Source organism: Molossus molossus, unplaced genomic scaffold (genome assembly GCF_014108415.1).
Source record: "Molossus molossus isolate mMolMol1 unplaced genomic scaffold, mMolMol1.p scaffold_m16_p_7, whole genome shotgun sequence".
NCBI classification, from domain to species: Eukaryota; Metazoa; Chordata; class Mammalia; order Chiroptera; family Molossidae; genus Molossus; species Molossus molossus.
This window is the reverse complement of record NW_023425401.1, coordinates 60,923,338-60,941,184: the sequence shown is the minus strand read 5'-3', so window position 1 is coordinate 60,941,184 and position 17,847 is coordinate 60,923,338. Positions and strand designations below refer to the sequence as shown.

The 17,847-nt window shown below is 37.9% G+C and overlaps 1 protein-coding gene across 5 annotated transcripts in view; it reads left to right on the top strand.

Annotated features, from left to right (window-relative positions):
* COG5 (component of oligomeric golgi complex 5) overlaps positions 1-17,847 on the top strand; it is a 439,997-nt gene that overhangs the window by 5,193 nt on the left and 416,957 nt on the right. For all 5 annotated transcript variants that reach the window (XM_036246141.1, XM_036246143.1, XM_036246142.1 and 2 more), the window contains exon 2: positions 8,136-8,275. In XM_036246141.1, coding sequence (XP_036102034.1) covers positions 8,136-8,275 — 140 coding nt within the window. The remainder of the gene's footprint in view (positions 1-8,135; positions 8,276-17,847) is intronic.

The window sequence follows — 17,847 nt, the reverse complement described above, 5'->3', positions numbered from 1 at the left end:
CCTCCCCCCTCCCACCTTTTCCCACACTATTGTCTGTGTCCATTGGATATGCATATAAGTTCTTTGGTTTATTTCTTCCCACCCCCTAACCCCTTTCCCTTTGAGGTTTATCAGTCTAGCAATGAATTTGTGCTTCTTGATCCCTTCACCTTTTCCCCCCATTCCCCCAACCCCCCTCCCAACTGGCAACCAACAAAATGTTCTCTGTATATATGAGAATGTTTCTATTCTATCGGTTCATTTTGTTTGTAGATTCCATTGTTGATAGATATGTATTCATTGCCATTTTGTTTGTTCATACATTTTATCTTTTTCTTCAAAAAGACCCTTCATCATTTCATATAATAACAGTTTGGTAGTGATGAACTCCTTTAACTTTTTCTTGTCTGGGAAAGTTTTTATATGTCCATCAATTCTAAATGACAGCTTTGCAGGATAGAGTAATTTTGGTTGTAGGTTCTTGCTTTTCATCACTCTGAATGTTTCTTGCCACTCCCTTCTGGCCTGCAAAGTTTCTTTTGAGAAATCAGCTGACAGCCTAATGGGAACTCCCTTGTAGGTAACTAGCTGCCTTTCTCTTGCTGCTTTTAAGATTCTCTCTTTGTCTTGAACTTTTTGCATTTTGATGATGATGTGTCTTGGTGTGGGCCTCTTGGGGTTCATCTTGTTTGGGACTCTCTGTGCTTCCTGGACTTGTATGTCTGTTTCCTTCACCAAGTCAGGAAAGTTTTCTGCCATTATTGTTTCAAACAGGTTTTCAATTTCTTGTTCTCTTGCTTCTCCTTCTGGCACCCCCAAGATGCGAATGTTGGCATGCTTGAAGTTGTCCCAGAGGCTCCTTACACTATCCTCATTTTTTTTTCTTTTTGCTGTTCTGATTGGGCATTTTTTGCTTCCTTATATTCCAAATCGATGGTTTGCTCCTTGGATTTACGTACTCTATTATTGAAGCTGTGTAAATTATTCTTTATTTCAGTTAATGCCTCCTTCAATTCTAACTGTGTATCCATGATTTCTAACTGGTCCTTTTTTATGCTCTTGAGGCCCTCCCTAAGTTCACTGAGGTTCTCACTAAGTTCATTGAGCATCCTTATAAGCAGTATTTTGAACTCAGTATCTGTTAGGTTGCTTATCTCCATTTCGTTTAGTTCTTTTCTTGGGGTTTTGTTCTGTTCTTCCATTTGGGACCTGTTTCTTTGTCTCCTCATTTTGGCTGCCTCCCTGTGTTTGTTTCAGTGTATTACTTAATGAGAGGTTATAGGACTCGCTGAAACCAGATGCTGCTCGTTTGAAATAATTTAGGGAAAACCTGTAGCAGGATCCAAGACAGGCCAATCCTATGGTTAAGCAAGTGGCAACAGCTTGGGTGGGCTTGAAAGTTGGGTGGGGCGGGGTGGGGCCTCAGGGAGTCAGCAGGGCGGGGCTACCAGTGTGAGCCAGGTTGCTGGAGTCCCAGATAGGGCGACTGTCTGCTGCCCCCCTGGAAGGGCTCACCAAAGGAACAAAGGCCTCTTACAGCACGTTTGTCCTTGAGAAAGCCCCCTATCCAGCCCTTGCTCCAGTGCCAAACAGCTCAGTTCTTCCCTGTATGTCTCTGGCGCCCCCGGAGTTGCCTCCCCTTCAAGCCTAGAGGGAGAGACTCCGATAAGTCCATGCGTGGGCCCTTTAGGGAGCTGCCTGGGGCTTCACCCTCTTCAGCCTCCCTGAACCTCAGTTCTCGCTGATTTTTCCAGCCAGAAATTATGGGGACTTCTCTTCCTGGCACTGGAACCCTGAGCGGGGCACCTGGTGTGGGACGGGGATGCCACAGTCCTCAGGAAGGACCTTCCCAGCCTCGGGAGCCTACTGATTTTTATCCGCCACACTTGGGTGTGGGACCAGCCCCTCGCGCCTCCGCCCCTCCTACCAGTCTGGATATGGCTGCTGCTTTAATTACGTAGTTGTAGGACTTCCATTCAGCTTGATTTCAGGCGGTTTTGAATGATGGTTGTTCTGTAGTTTAGTTGTAACTGATGTGGTTGTGGGAGGACGCGATACCGCGTTTGCCTATGCCACCATCTTGACCAGAAGTCTCTTCATATGTCTCTTGGTTATTTGTATGTCCTGTTTGGAGAGGTGTCTATTCAGCTCCTCTGCCCAATTTTTAATTGGGTTCTTTGTCTACCTTTTGTCGAGTTGTATGAGTACTCTATATATTTTGGAAATTAACCCCTTATCTGATATATCATTGGCAAAGATGTTCTCCCATACAGTGCGTTGCCTTTTCATTTTGATGGTGGTTTCTTTTGCTGTGCAGGAGCTTTTGATGTGATGTAGTCCCATGAGTTCATTATTTCCTTTGTTTCTGTTGTCTTAGGTGACGTATCAGTGAAAATTCTACTGTGTATGATGTCTGAAATTTTGTTGCCTACATTTTCTTCTAGAATTTTTATGGATTCATGGGTCACATTTAAGTCTTTTATCCATTTTCAGTTTATTTTTTGTGTATGGTGTAAGTTGATGGTCTAGTTTCATTTTTCTGAATGTAGCTGTCCAATTTTCCCAACACCATTTATTAAAGAGGCTGTCTTTACTCTACTGGATGCTCTTGCCACCTTTGTCAAATATTAATTGAGCATATTGCCTTGGGTCCATTTCTGGGTTCTCTATTCTTTTCCATTGGTCTATAAGCCTGTTCTTGTGCCAGTACCAGGCTGTTTTGATTACAGTCACTTTGTAGTATAACCTGATGTTTGCTTTGGGATCCCGCCAACTTTGTCCTTCTTCATCAAAATTGCTGTGGCTATTCGGGGTCATTGTTGGTTCCATATGAACTTTTGAAGAATTTGTTCTAGTTCTATGAAATATATTGTTGGTATTTTGATGGGGATTGCATTGAATCTATCGATTTTTTTGGGTAACATGGACATTTTAATGATGTTAATTCTTCCAACCCATGAATAAGGTATGTGCTTCCACTTTTTTATATCTTCCTCTATTTCTTCTTTCAATGTCCTGTAGTTTTCTGCAAATAGGTCCTTTACTTCTTTGGTTAAGTTTATTCCTAGTTATCTTAATTTTTTTGCTGCGATCGTAAATGGGATTGTTTTTTCGGTTTCTCTTTCTGTGAGTTCATCATTGGTGTATAAGAATGTTGTCGATATCTTGACGTTAATTTTGTATCCTGCTTCTTTGCCAAATTCATTTATTAAGTCTTGTAGATTTCTGATGGAGTCTTTAGGGTTTTCTATGTATAATATCATGTCATCTGCAAATAATGACAGTTCACTTCCTCTTTTCCAATTTGGATCCCTTTTATTTTTTCTTCATATCTTACTACTGTGGCTAAGACTTCCAATACAATGTAAAATAAGAGTGGCGGAAATGGACATCCCTGTCTTGTTCTTAAGGGAAATGTTTTTAGTTTTTGCCCAGTGTGTATGATGTTGGCTATAGATCTTTCATATATGGCTTTTATTATGTCGAGATATGATCCCTCTATTCTCAAATTGCTGAGCGTATTTATCAGAAATGTATGCTGGAGTTTGTTGAATGCTTTTTCAGCATCTATTGATATGCTCATGTAGTTTTTATTCTTCATTTTGTTTATGTGGTGTATCACATTTATTGATTTGTGAATATTGTACCAGTCTTGCATCCCTGGGATGAATCCCACTTGGTCATGGTGAATAATTTTTTTGATGTATTGCTGGATTCGATATGCTAGTATTTTGTTCAGGATTTTGGCATCTATGTTCATCAGGGATATTGACCTGTAGTTTTCTTTCTTTGCAGTGCCTTTTTCTGGTTATAGAATTAGAATTATGCTGCCCTCGTAAAACGAGTTTGGAAGTCTTCCTTCTTCTTGAAATTTTTGAAATAGTTTGAGGAGAATGGGTGTTAGTTCTTTTTTAATGTTCGGTAAAACTCCCCTGTGAAGCCATCTGGGCCTGGGCTTTTGTTTGCTGGGAGAGTCTTGAGTACCTCTTCAATTTCCATAGTTGTTATTTGTCTGTTTGAGTTTTCTATCTCTTCCTGGTCCAGTTTTGGGAGATGGTGTGTTTCTAGAAATTTGTGCATTTCACTTAGAATGTTGAATTTGTTGACATATTATTGTTCATACTAGCTGTTAATGATCTTTTGTAGTTCTGTGGTGTCAGTTGTTACTTCTCCTTTTTCATTTCTGATTTTGTGCATTTGGGTTCTCTGTCTTTGTTTTTTGGTGAGTCTAGCTAAAGGGCCATCAATCTTGTTTGTCTTTTTCAAAAGCCAACTCTTTGTTTCATTGATTCTTTCAATTGGTTTTTTGGCCTCTATGTCATTTATTTCCGCTCTGATCTTTACCATTTCCTTCCTTCTACTTGCTCTGGGTTTTTTTTTGTTTTTGTTTTTGTTTGCTTTCTAATTCTTTAAGTTGTGAGGTTAGACAGTCAATTAGAAATTTTTCTTGTTTCTTGAGGTAGGCCTGTAGTGCTATGAACTTCCCTGTCAGAACTGCTTTTGCTGCATCCCATAGATTTTGTGTTGTCTTGTGTTCATTTTCATTGGTTTCCAGGAATTATTTAATTTCTTCCTTGATCTCCTTGGTAGCCCATTCATTGTTTAATAAGGTGGTATTTAGCCTCCATGTGTTCAAATGTCTTTGCATGTTTTTCTTGCAATTGATTTCTAGTTTTATGCCAGATCTAGTGATCTCAGATGATGCTTGATATGATTTCAGTCTTCTTGAACTTGTAGAGATTTAGTTTGTGTCCTATCATGTGGTCTATCTTTGAGAATGTCCCATGTGTACTTGAGAAGAATGTGAAATCTGTAGTTTTGGGATGTGACTCTCTGTAGATATCTATTAAATTTGTTGGGTCTAGTGCTTCATTTAGAGTCTCTGTTTACTTGCTAATTTTCGTCTAGAGGATCTATCCAGTGGTGTCAACAGGGTGTTGAAGTCCCCTGCTATGAATATATTGCTATTGATTTCTCCTTTGAAGTCCTCCAGAAGATTTTTAATATATTTTGGTGCTTCTATGTTGGGTGCATAATATGTTTATCAAGGTTATATCGTCCTGTTGGATTGATCTTTTCAATATTATGTAGTGGCCTTCTTTGTCTGTGGTATGGTCTTCATTTTGAAATCTATTTTATGAGATATGAGTATTGCTACCCCAGATTTTTTTTTGATTTGTGTATGTTGGGAAAATTTTTTTCCATCCCTTAACTTTCAACCTATGTGAATCTTTTGTTGTGAGGTGGGTGTCTTATGAACAACATATATATGAGTCATGCTTTCTTATCCAGTCAGCTGCTCTGTGTCTTTTTATTGGGGCATTCAATCCATTTACATTTAAGGTGATTATTGATATGTACTTATTTATTGCCATTTTTGTTTAGTGTGGTTCTATTTTTCTTCCTATTTCTCCTGCTAATTTAACATTTCTTGCAGTGCTGGTTTGGTGCTAATGTATTCCCTTAGCCTTTTTTTGTCTGAGAAGCTCTTTATTTGACCTTCTATTTTGAATGACAATCTTGATGGGTAGAGTAGTCTTGGATTCAGATCCTTGTTTTTCATGACCTTGATTACTTCATGCCATTCCCTTCTGGCCTGTAGTTTTTCTTGTGAGAAGTCAGCTGAGAGCCTTTTGGGGTTTCCTTTGTAGGTAATCTGTTGCATATCTCTTGCTGTCTTTAGGATTCTCTCTTGTCTTTAATTTTTAGCATTTTTATTACTGTGTGTCTTGGTGTGGGCCTGTTTGGGTTCTTCTTACTTGGGGCTCTCTGTGCTTCTTGAATTTGAATGGCTTCTTCCTTCACCAAATTAGGGAAGTTTTCTGTCACTATTTCTTTAAATATATTCTCTAACCCTTGCTCATTTTCTTCTTCTTCGGGGACTCCTATGATGTGAATCTTCTTATGTTTCCAGTTGTCTGAAGCTGTCTTCCTGTTTTTTAATCGTTTTTTCCTTTTGGTTTTCTGTTTAGTTGATTTTTTTCTACCCTGTCTTCTTATTCACTGATCCGATCCTCAGCTTCCTTTACTCTGCTCTTTAGACCTTCCAATGTGTTCTTTATTTCTGATAAGTCACTCTTGATTTCTTCTTGGTGGTTTTTATTTTCCTGTTGGTTGATTTTCAGCATCTCTATGTCCTTACTCATGCTGTTGACTTCCTCAAGATCATGGGTCTGAATTCTAGCTCTTTTAGGTCGCCTAAGTGCTCCACATTGATATTATCTTCGGTGGAGTTCTCTTGTTCTTTCATTTGGCTTTTGTTTCTGTGTTTCACCATTTGATCTATCACAGTGGGCTTTGGAGCCTGCCAAGTTTTCCCTGTGGGTATTGTTGTTTTCTGTGGCTCCCTCTACTGGGTTTAGATGAGTGAGGGAGGACCCATGTTAAACACCACTGTCAAGTCTCACTTTCCTGGTTAGAGTTGCTAGCCCAGGAGTGGGACTGTTATCCTCCAGCTTTTTGCCTGAGGGTTAGCAGTCTAGGTTACTTGAAGAGTTTTGGGTTGTTAGTTGATTGAGAATCTCCCTCAGGTGCTCAGCATAAGGAGATTTGCCAGGTTGGGCAGATGCTGGTTATTAGTAAGCCTCAATTTGCATTTCAATGGTCCACAGGGTGGGGTTGAATCTCTGAGGGAGTGGCTGCTACCTCTCCCCTGATTGGGAAGGACCAATATGGACACTGTCCTGCGTGGCTGCAACTCAGCAAAAGCTCAGCGCCCTCCAAATCCCGATTGTCCCCTCACAGTTCCAGTTCAGTCTGCCCTCCCTCTGCCAGAGCCCAAGGTGAGTAGCTCTGGCTATTTTAGCATCTGTCCCAGCTCTGTGCTGTGTAGCAGCTTGGGAGTTTAACCCAACGGCGCTGCTCACAGCTAAGGCTGCTGCAGAGCTGCTGACCCCGGGCTCTCAACCCCCCCTCGCGCCTCCACAATCCTACCGGGATTGAGTCAGTGTCCCTGGTTATATGGTCCTCACAAGCTGCTTTTCTGTTGCTTTTTCCTGTCGATTTGTCTGTGTTTTAGTTGTATTTCCAGTTTGGTCCTCGGAGACGGTCTGTGTACCTTCCATTCACTCCACGGCCATTTTGGAATTCCACTTTTTTTCTTTAATCCTCACCCGAGGGCATGTTTGCATTTATCTTCAGAAAGAGTGGGAGGGAGAGAGGGAGGAAGAGAGAGAGAGAAACATCGATGTGAGAGAAACACATCAAGTGGTTCCACATGCACGACCCAACCAAGGTTGGGGAACAACTGCAAATGAGGTACATGCCCTTAGTGGGAACTGAACCCAGTACTCTCTGGACTGCGGGCCGACTCCAAGTGCTGAGCCAAACTGGCCAGGGCTGTATATCTATTTTAAACTCATAATTTTCTACATTTTTTCCTTCATTCACAGATTTGGGGATTTCTATACAGGAAGATATGTTAATATCTAGCATCATTTTTTTCCTGTTTATTAAAGGTCTATATTGAACAGTTTGTCATTCCATTTGCTATTTAACCCATAAACCCTAAATTTCATCAATACTTACAAGTTTGTATTTGGCTATTTCTATTAAAATTCCAGATTCACTGTATTATAACAATATTTATGCATTGATCTAGATTTATTAGAGACCTTAAATATCAATTACAGTCAATTTTCCTGTTGTCAGTGTCCCTGACCTTGTTTTATTGTCTTAAAGATTATGGTGAGTAGTTAATTTTTAATCTTTTACTTACTGTTCTCTTTCATCCACTGATGAAGGTTAGCTTTTCGTAGTGTAGCACAGTGATTCAGTGTGGGAGCTCTGAAGCTATATCACCTGGGTTCAAATCTCAGACAGGTTGGACAAGTTGCATGCCATGCCTGTACCTGTTACTTCATCTGTGAAATGCAGAAAATGGCAGTTCGAACAGAGTTGTGTTAGGATTGAGTGAGTTAATACTTGTAAAGTGCTTATATCAATGCCTGGCGCATACTAAGCTCTCAATGAGTATTAGTTCTCTCTTCCACTGTTGTCTCCTCCTCCTCTCGTTTATAACAGGAAGTATTTACAACAGTTTCTGGTGTTTAGAAAGACCTCAAAATATGTTAACTATGATTGTAATTGTTCTATTGTTTAATATCTGCAGTTTAGTACAGTGTACTTAATAAATAAAGATTTTTTTTTTTTCTCAGAGTGTTATAGTGATTTTTTAAATGAAGACTTTGATGTAAAGACTTATACTGCCCAATCTATTCATCAAGCTGTAATTGCTGAACAACTAGCAAAACTTGCCCAAGGAATCAGTCAGTTGGATAAAGAACTACACCTACAGGTAATTCCAATCTCCTGGATCATACAGATTATTCAACTTAAAGTGATAATTTATCATTTCTATAATTATTTTATTATTTAAACTAAATGCATATTTACATAAACAAATGTATAACAACTAGTGTGACTTATTTTTCAAGGTATAATTATTTTTTTGAAATGTTTTTATTGATTTTTTTAGAGAGTAAAGGAGATAGAGAGAGAGAGAAAGAGAAACATTGATGTGAGAAACATCGATTGACTACCTCCTGCACGCCCCCTACTGGGGACTGAGCCTGCAACCTGGGCATGTGCCCTTACTGAGAATTGAACTGGGACCTCTCAGTTCAGTCCAGGGATGACACTCATTCCACTGAGCCACACCAGCTGGGCTCACAGTATACTTTTGAAAAGTTTTTGTAAAGTACTTTTTTTACTAGTTGAAAAACTAATACTGATCTGTTCAAAATATTATTCATGTTTTGTTTTCATCACCTTAAGTGATATGCAATAAATATAGGTGGGTAAAGAAGAAGATGAGTTTGATAAAGATAATAGAAAATGGAATTTTGAAAGTAGAATATCACGAATAACAAAAATTGGAGTGTTCACATCATCAGCTCACACTTTATGAGCACAAAGTGTAACAATTGGTGAAATTACAGAAAGTTGATAAATTTATGGTGGGTAGAACATAGTATAGGGAGTTAGGAAATTAGTCCTAATCTCAGGTGTGCTGTTGCCATTGATATCATTTAATGTCTTTGAGTCTTGCTTTTTTTAAAAACAAAATAATCTATCAAGTGGGTTAGAATGGATAAGGAAGAAGAGATTATAGTAGAAAATCTCCAAGGTAGCCTATACTTTAATCTACATCTCTCTGGTCATTATGTAACTATCAATTTGTACTGCTTAATCCCTTCACCTTTTCCACCCAGTCTCCAAACCCCCTCCCCTCTGACAGCTGTCAGTCTATTCTCTATATATGAGTGTTCCTATTTTATTTGTTAGTTTATTTTGTGCATTAGATTCCACATTTCAGTGAAGTCATATGGTATTTGACTTTCTCGGACTGGCTTATTTCTCTTAGCATAATACTCTCCAGGTCCCTCCATAGATATCACAGCTTTTTTATTCACTCATCTACTGATGGATAGTTGAGCTATTTCCAGATCTTAGCCATTGTAAATAGTACTATGAACATATGGGTGTATATATTCTTTCTGATTGGTGTTTCAGGCTTCTTAGGGTATATTCCTAGAAGTGGGATCACTGGATCAAATGGCAATTCAAGTTTTAATTGTCTGAGGTAACACCATTAGTGTTTTCCATAGTGGCTGCACTAGTCTGCACTCTCATCAGCAGTGTACTAGTGTCTCCTTTTCTCCACACCTTCGCCAACACTTGTTTGATGATTTGTTGATGGCAGCCTTTCTGACAGATGTGAGATGATATCGCACTGTTCTTTTAATTCGCATCTCTCTGATGATTAGTGATGTTGAGCATTTCTTCAACTTCTCTTGGCCATTTGTATGTCCTGTTTGGAGAGGTGTCTGTTAGCTCCTCTGCCCATTTTTTAATTGTGTTCTTTGTCTTCCTTTTGTTGAGTTGTATAAGTACTCTATATATTTGGAAATTAACCCCTTATCTGATGTATCATTGGCATTTATGCCCTCCAATACAGTAGGTTGCCTTTCCATTTTGTTGATTTAATGTTTGCTCTGCAGAAGCTTTTTAGTTTGATATAGTCTTATGTGTTCATTTTTTCCTTTGTTTCTGTTGCCTTAGGTGATGTATCAGTGAAAATTCTGCTGCATATGATGTCTGAAATTTTCTTGCCTACATTTTCTAGGATTTTTATGTATTCACGCATCACATTTCAGTCTTTTATCCATTTTGAGTTTATTCTTGTGTAAGGTGTAAGTTGATGGTCTATTATCTTTACTCCATTGTATGCGCTTGCCTCCTTTGTCAAATATTAATGGAGTATAATGTCTTGGGTTCATTTTTGGGTTCTCTGTTCTATTCCATTTGTCTATATGCCTGTTCTTGTGCCAGTACCAGGCTTTTTTGATTACAGTTGCTTTGTAGTGTAGCCTGATATCCTGTATTGTGATCCCACCTACTTTGTCCTTCTTTTTCAAGTGTGTTGTGGCTATTTTGTGTCTCTTTTGATTGCATATGAACCTTTGAAGCATTTGTTCTAGTTCTCTGAAGTATGTTGTTGGTATTTTGATGGGGATTGCATTGAATCTATCGATTTTTTTGGGTAACATGGACATTTTAATGATGTTAATTCTTCCAACCCATGAACCAGGTATGTGCTTCCACTTTTTTATATCTTCCTCTATTTCTTTTTTCAATGTCCTGTAGTTTTCTGCAAATACTGTAGGTCCTTTACTTCTTTGGTTAAGTTTATTCCTAGGTATCTTAATTTTTTTGCTGTGATGGTAAATGGAATTGTTTTCTTATCGTCTCTTTCTGTGAGTTCCTCATTGGTGTATAAGAATGCCATCGATTTCTTGATGTTAATTTTGTCTCCTGCTACTTTGCCAAATTCATTTATTAAGTCTTGTAGATTTTTGATGGAGTCTTTAGGGTTTTCTATGTATAAAGGCATGTCATCTGCAAATAATGACAGGTTCACTTCCTCCTTTTCATTTTGGATCCCGTTTATTTTTTCTTCATGTCTGATTGCTGTAGTTAAGACTTCCAGTACAATGTTAAATAAGGGTGGCGAAAGTGGATGTCCCTGTCTTGTTTCTGTTTTTAAGGGAAATACTTTTAGTTTCTGCCCAGTGAGTATGATGTTGGCTGTAGGTCTTTCATTTATGGCCTTTATAAAGTCGAGATATGATCTCTCATTCCCACATTGCTAAGCGTTTTTATCAGAAATAGGTGGTGGATTTTGTTGAATGCTTTTCAGCATCTTCTGATATGATCATGTGGTTTTTATTCTTCATTTTGTTTATGTGGTGTATTGCATTTATTGATTTGCGAATATTGTACCAGTCTTGTTTCCCTGGGATGAATTCCACTTGGTCATGGTGAATAATTATTTTGATGTATTGCTGGATTCGATTTGCTAGTATTTTGTTTAGGATTTAGGCCTATGTGTTCATTGGGGATATTGGCTTGTAGTTTTCTTTCTTTGTAGTGTCTTTTTCTGGTTTTGTAATTAGAATTATGATGGCCTCATAAACAGAGTTTGGAAGTCTGTCTGTCTTCTTGAATTTTTTGATATAGTTTGAGGAGAATGGATGTTAGTTCTTATTTGAATCTTTGGTAAAACTCCTCCATGAAGCAAGCCATCAGGGCATGGGCCTTCGTTTGCTAGGAGAGTCTTGATTACTTCAATTACCTTAGTTGTTATTGGTCTGTTCAAGTTTTCTGTCTCCTCCCAGTTCAGTTTAGGGAGACTGTGTGTTTCTAGAAATTTGTCATTTCATTTAGATTGTCAAATTTGTTGCCATATAATTGTTCATAGTATTTGTTTACCATCCTTTTTATTTCTGTGGTGTCAGTTGTTACTTCTCTTTCATTTCTGATTTTTTGTATTCGGGTCCTCTGTTTCTTGGTGAGTCTAGCTAAGAACCCATCAATCTTTTTTATCTTTTCGAAAAACCAACTCTGGTTTTTGAAACTAGAAAAACCAACTCTGGTTTTTCAAAATCAATGAAACTCTGGTTTCATTGATCGTTTGAATTTTTTTTTTTTTGTCTCTATGTCGTTTATTTCTGCTTTGATCTTTACTATTTCCTTTCTTCTTCTTACTTGGGATTTTCTTTTTGTTTGCTTTCTAGTTCTTTAAGTTGTGAGGTTAGATAGTCTATTAGACATTTTTCTTGTTTCATGAGGTAGGCCTGTAATTCTATGAACTTCCTTCTGAGAACTGCTTTTGCTGTATCCCACAGATTTTGTCTTGTTGTGTGTTCATTTTCAGTGGTTTCCAAAAAGTGTTTAATTTCTTTCTTGATCTCCTTGGTAATCCATTCAAATGTTTACTTACATGGTATTTTTAGCCTCCATGTGTTCAAATGTCTTTGCATGTTTTCGTTGCAATTGATTTCTAGTTTCATGCCATTGTGATCAGAGAAGAAGCTTGATATGATTTCAATCTTCTTGAATTGTAGAGACTCAGTTTATGTCCTAACATGTGGTCTGTCTTTGAGAATATTTCATGTGCCCTTGAGAAGAATGTGAATTCTCTAGTTTTGGGGTGTAATTCTCTGTTGATATCTATTAAATCCATTTGGTCTAGTGCTTCATTTAGAGTCTCTGTTTCCTTGCTAATTTTTTGTCTAGAGGATCTATGCAGTGATGTCAGTGGGATGTTGAAGTCCCCTGCTATGATTGTATTGCTGTCAATTTCTCCTTTGAATTCCTCCAAAAAATTTTTAATATATGTTGGTGCTCCTGTATTGAGTGCACATATGTTACCAAGGTTATATCTTCCTGTTGGATAGATCCTTTCAATATTAAGTAGTGACCTTCTTTGTCTCTAGTAATGGCCTTTATTTTGAAATCTATTTGATCAGATATGAGTATTGCTACCCCAGCTTTTTTTTCTTTTTGGTTTGCTTGGAAGATTTTTTTCCATCCCTTCAGTTTCAACCTATGTGAATCTTTTGTTGTGATGTGGGTCTCTTGTAAACAACATATATATGAGTCATGCTTCCTCATCCAATCAGCTATCCTGTGTCTTTTTATTGGAACATGGAAACCATTTACAGTTAAGGTGATTATTGATATGTACTTATTTATTGCCCATTTTGTTTAGTGTGATTGTATTTTTCTTTCTATTTTTTCTAATCACTGCAGTCCTTTCATCATTTGTTACAGTGCTGTTTTGGTGTTAATCTGTTCCCTTTGCCTTTTTTTCCCCTGGATGCTCTTTATTTGACCTTCTATTTTGAATGACAGCCTTGCTGGGTAGAGTAGTCTTGGATTCAGATCCTTGTTTTTCATGACCTTGATTACTTCATGCCATTCCCTTCTGGCCTCTAGTGTTTTTGTTGAGAAGTCAGCTGATAGCCTTATGTGAGTTCCTTTGTTGGTAACCTGTTGCTTATCTCTTGCTGTCTTTAGGATTCTCTCTTGTCTTTAATTTTTAGCATTTTAATTACTGTGTGTCTTGGTGTGGGCCTGTTTGGCTTCTTCTTACTTGGGGCTCTCTGTGCTTCTTGAATTTGAATGGCTTCTTCCTTCACCAAATTAGGGAAGTTTTCTGTCACTGTTTCTTCAAATATATTCTCTAACCTTGCTCATTTTCTTCTTCTTCTTCGGAGACTCCTATGATGTAAATGTTATTACGTTTCCAGGTGTCCCACGGTTCTCTTAAGCTGTCTTCCTGTTTTTTAATTTTTTTTTTTCTTTAGGTTTTCTGATTGGTTGATTTTTTTTTACCCTGTCTTCTAATTCACTGATCTAGTCCTTCACTCCCTCTACTCTGCTGTTTAGTTCTTCCAATGTATTCTTTATTTCTGCTATGTCATTCTTCATTTCTTTTTGGTGGTTTTTCATTTACAGTTCTTCGATTTTCTATGTTTCTATGTCTTTTCTCATGGTGTTGATGTCTTTACTCATGCTGTTGAGTTTCCTGAAGATCATGGCTCTCAATTCTAGTTCTGTTAACTTGCTTAACTGCATTTCAGTTATCTTATCTTTGGTAGAGGTCTCTTGTTCTTTCATTTGGGATTTCTTTCTTTGTTTCACCAATTTGGGTATCTCAGTCGGTTTTGGAACCTGCCAATTTCTTCCTGTTGGTGTTGGTGTCCTGCTGTTTGTGGTTCCCCCTACTGCGTTTTGATGAGTGAGGGAGGACCTTCGTTAAACACCAGTGTCATGTCTTACTTTCCTGGGGAGAGTTGCAAGCCCAGGAAAGGTTCAGTTATCCTCTAGCTTTTTACCTGAAGCTATTGGTTGAGGTTAGTTGAAGAGCCTTGGGTTCTCAGTTGAAGGAAAATCTGCCTCAGGTGTTCAAGGTAAGGGGATTTCTTGGCTGTGGGGCAGATTCTTGTTGTTAATGATTCTCAGTTTGCATTTCATGGCCACCGGGTGGGGTTGAATCTCCTAGGGGCCATAGCCCCTCCCCAGAGCCCTGTGAAGAAGCAAGATGGCCACCGTCCTGTGTGGCTGCATCTCAGCAAAAGATCTGAGTACCCTCCAAATCCCGAGTGTCCCCACACATTTCTCATCCCATCCGCCCTCCCTCTGCTGGAGCCCAAGGTGAGTGCCTGTGGCTCTTTTAGTGCTCTGTCTCTGCTCTGCGCAGTGGAGCCACTTGGGTGTTTAACTCCGAGGGTGTTGTTTACAGCTTAGATCAGTGATGTTCCTGGGCTCCTAGCCCCCTTCTTGCGCCTCTGCAATCCTACCAGGATCGATTCAGTGTCCCTGGTTATATGGTCCTCACAAGTTGCTTTTCTGTTGCTTTTTCTTGTCGATTTGTCTTTATTTTAGTTGTAATTCCAGTTTGGTCCTGGGCGATGGTCTGTATAGCTTTCATTCACTCTGTGGCCCTTTTGGAGTCATCTTGATGCTGGTTTCTTATGCCGTGCAGAAGCTTTTAATTTTGATGTAGTCCCATTTAATAATTTTTTTGCTTTGTTCCTTTTTCCCTAAGCAATGTATAAGTGAAAATTCTGCCACATATGATGTCTGAGATTTTTTTGCCTACATTTTTTGTAGGATTTTTATGGTTTCACGGGTTACATTTAATTCTTTTATCCATTTTGAGTTTATTCTTGTTTATGGTGTAAGTTGGTAGTCTAGTTTAATTTTTTTGAATATAGTTGCTCAATTTTCCCAGCACCATTTTTTAAAGAGATCTTTTATCCATTTTATGCTCTTGCCTCTGTCTGTAAATAATTGTGTATACTGTCTTGGGTCGATATCCATGTTCTCTTTTCTGTTCCATTGATCTATATGTTTGTTCTTGTGCCAGTTCCAGGCTGTTTTAATTACAGTGGTTCTGTAGTATAACTTGATATCTGGTATTGTGGTCACTTCCACTTTGTTCTTCTTTTTCAAAATTCTTGTGGCTATTCGAGGGCTTTCATGGTTCCATGTAACCTTTTTGAGTATTTGTTCTAGATCTGTGAAATATGCTGTTGGTACTATAATAGGGATTGCGTTGAATCTGTAGATTGCTTTGGGTAGTATGGACATTTTAAAGATGTTGATTTTTCTGATTCATGAACATGGTATATGTTTCTACATTTTTATATCTTCCTCTATTTTTTTTCATGTCCTGAAGTTTTCTGAGAACATGCTCTTTTACCTCCTTGGTCAAGTTTATTCCTAGGTATTTTTTTTTTTCTCATTGCAATGGTAAATGGGATTTTTTTTATTGTTGTTTGTTTATATCTCTTTCTGAGTGTTCAATATTGGTCTATAAGAATGCCATCAGTTTCTAGGTGTTAATTTTGTATTCTGCTACTTTGTCAAATATATTTATTAAATCTAGTCGATTTTTAATGGAGTCTAGGGTTTTCTATGTACAATATCATGTTATCAGCAAAGAATGACAGTTTCATTTCCTCCTTTCCAATTTGGATCCCTTTTATTTTTTCTTCTATTCTAATTGCTGTGGCTAAGACTTCCAGTACAATGTTAAATAAGAGTGGTGAAAGTGGTCATTCCTGTCTTGATCCTGTTCTTAGGAGAAATGCTTTCACTCTTTGCCCATTGAGTATGATATTTGCTGTAGCTTTTTCATATATGGCCACATTGCTGAGCGTTTTTTATCAGAAGTGGGAGCTGGATTTTGTCAAATGCTTTTTTAGCATCTGTTGATATGATCATATGGTTTTTATCTTTTATTTTGTTTATGTGGTATATCACATTTATTGATTTGTGAATATTGTACCAGCCTTGCATCCCTAGGATGACTCTTACCTGGTCATTGTGAATAATTTTTTTGAAATATTGCTGGATCTGATTTGCTAATATTTTATTAAGGATTTTGACATCTATGTTCATCAGGGATATTGGCCTGTAGTTTTCTTTCTTTGTAGTTGTCTTTATCTGGTTTTGGAATTAGAATTATGCTGTCCTCATAAAAAGAGTCTGGAAGTCTTTCTGTCTTCTTGAATTTTTTAAAATAATTTGAGGAGAATGGGTTAGTTCTTCTTTGATTGTTTCATAAAACTCCCCCGTGAAGCTGTCTGGACTTAGGCTTTTGTTTGCTGGGAGTTTGTTGATTACATTTTCAATTTCCTTAGTTGTTATTGGTCTGTTCAGGTTTTCTTTTTTTTCCCAGTTCAGTTTTGGGAGACTGTGCTTTTAGAAATTTGTCCATTGCTGCTAGGTTTTCCAATTTGTTGGCGTATAATTGTTCATAGAAGTTTTTAACAATTCTCTGTATTTCTGTGGTGTCAGTTATTTCTCATTTTTGGTTTCTGATTTTGTTTATTTGAGTCCTCTTTCTTTGTTTCTTGGTGAGTCTAGGTAAGGGTTCATTGATCTTATTTATCTTTTCAAAGAACCAGCTTTGTTTCATTGATCTTTTGAATTGGTTTTTAGTCTCTACGTCGTTTATTTCTGCTCTGACCTTTACTACTTCTTTCTTTCTACGTGCTGTGGGTTTTTCTTTTTCTTTACCTCCTGGTTCTTAAGTTGTAGGGTTAGCAAGTCAATTAGAAATTTTTCTTGTATCACCTGGCCCGTGTGGATCAGTGGTGGAGTGTGGACCCATGCACCAAGAGTGCACTGGTTTAATTCCCAGTCACAGCACATGCCTAGGTTGTGGGCCAGGTCCTTGTTGTGGGGGTATGAAGGAAGTGTCCAATCGATGTTCTGTCTCATTGATATTTCTGTCTCTCTCCCCCTCCCTTCTTCTCTTTCTAAAAATCAATAAAGAAAAAAAATTTTTTTAAAAAAGAACTTTTTCTTATTTCTTCAGGTAGGCCTGTAGTGCTGTAAATGTTTCTCCCAGGACTGCTTTCACCACGTCCCATAGATTTTGCATTGTTGTGTTTGCATTTTCATTCGTTTCCAGGAAGTGTAAAATTTCTTCCTTGATCTCCTTGCTAACCCATTCATTATTCAATAACATGCTGTTTACCCTCCATATGTTTGAATGTTTGTGAGTGTTTACACTGTAGTTGAATTCTGGTTTCATGCTATTGTGATCTGAGAAGATGCTTGATATTTAATCTTGAACTTATAGAGGCTTATTTTGTGTCCAAACATATCCTCTGTCTTTGAGAATGTTCCACGTGCACTTGAGACAAATGTAAAATCTGCAGTTTAGGGGTGTAAATGTCTGTTAAATCCATTTGATCTGATTCATCATTTAGAGTCTGTTTTTTTGCTTATTTTTTCTGGAGGATCTATCTAGTGATGTCAGCAGGGTGTTGAAATCTTCTGGTATGATTATATTGCTCTTGATTTCTTCTTTGAAGTCCTCCAGAAGTTTTTACTTATATTTTGGTCCTCCTATATTGGGTGCGTATATGTTGACCAAGGTTATATCTCCTGTTGGAGAGATCCTTTCAATATTACGTAGTGCCTTTCTTTGTCTTTCATTACAGCCTTCATTTTGAATTCTGTTTGATCAGATATGATTATTGCTACCTCAGCTTTTTTTTCCTT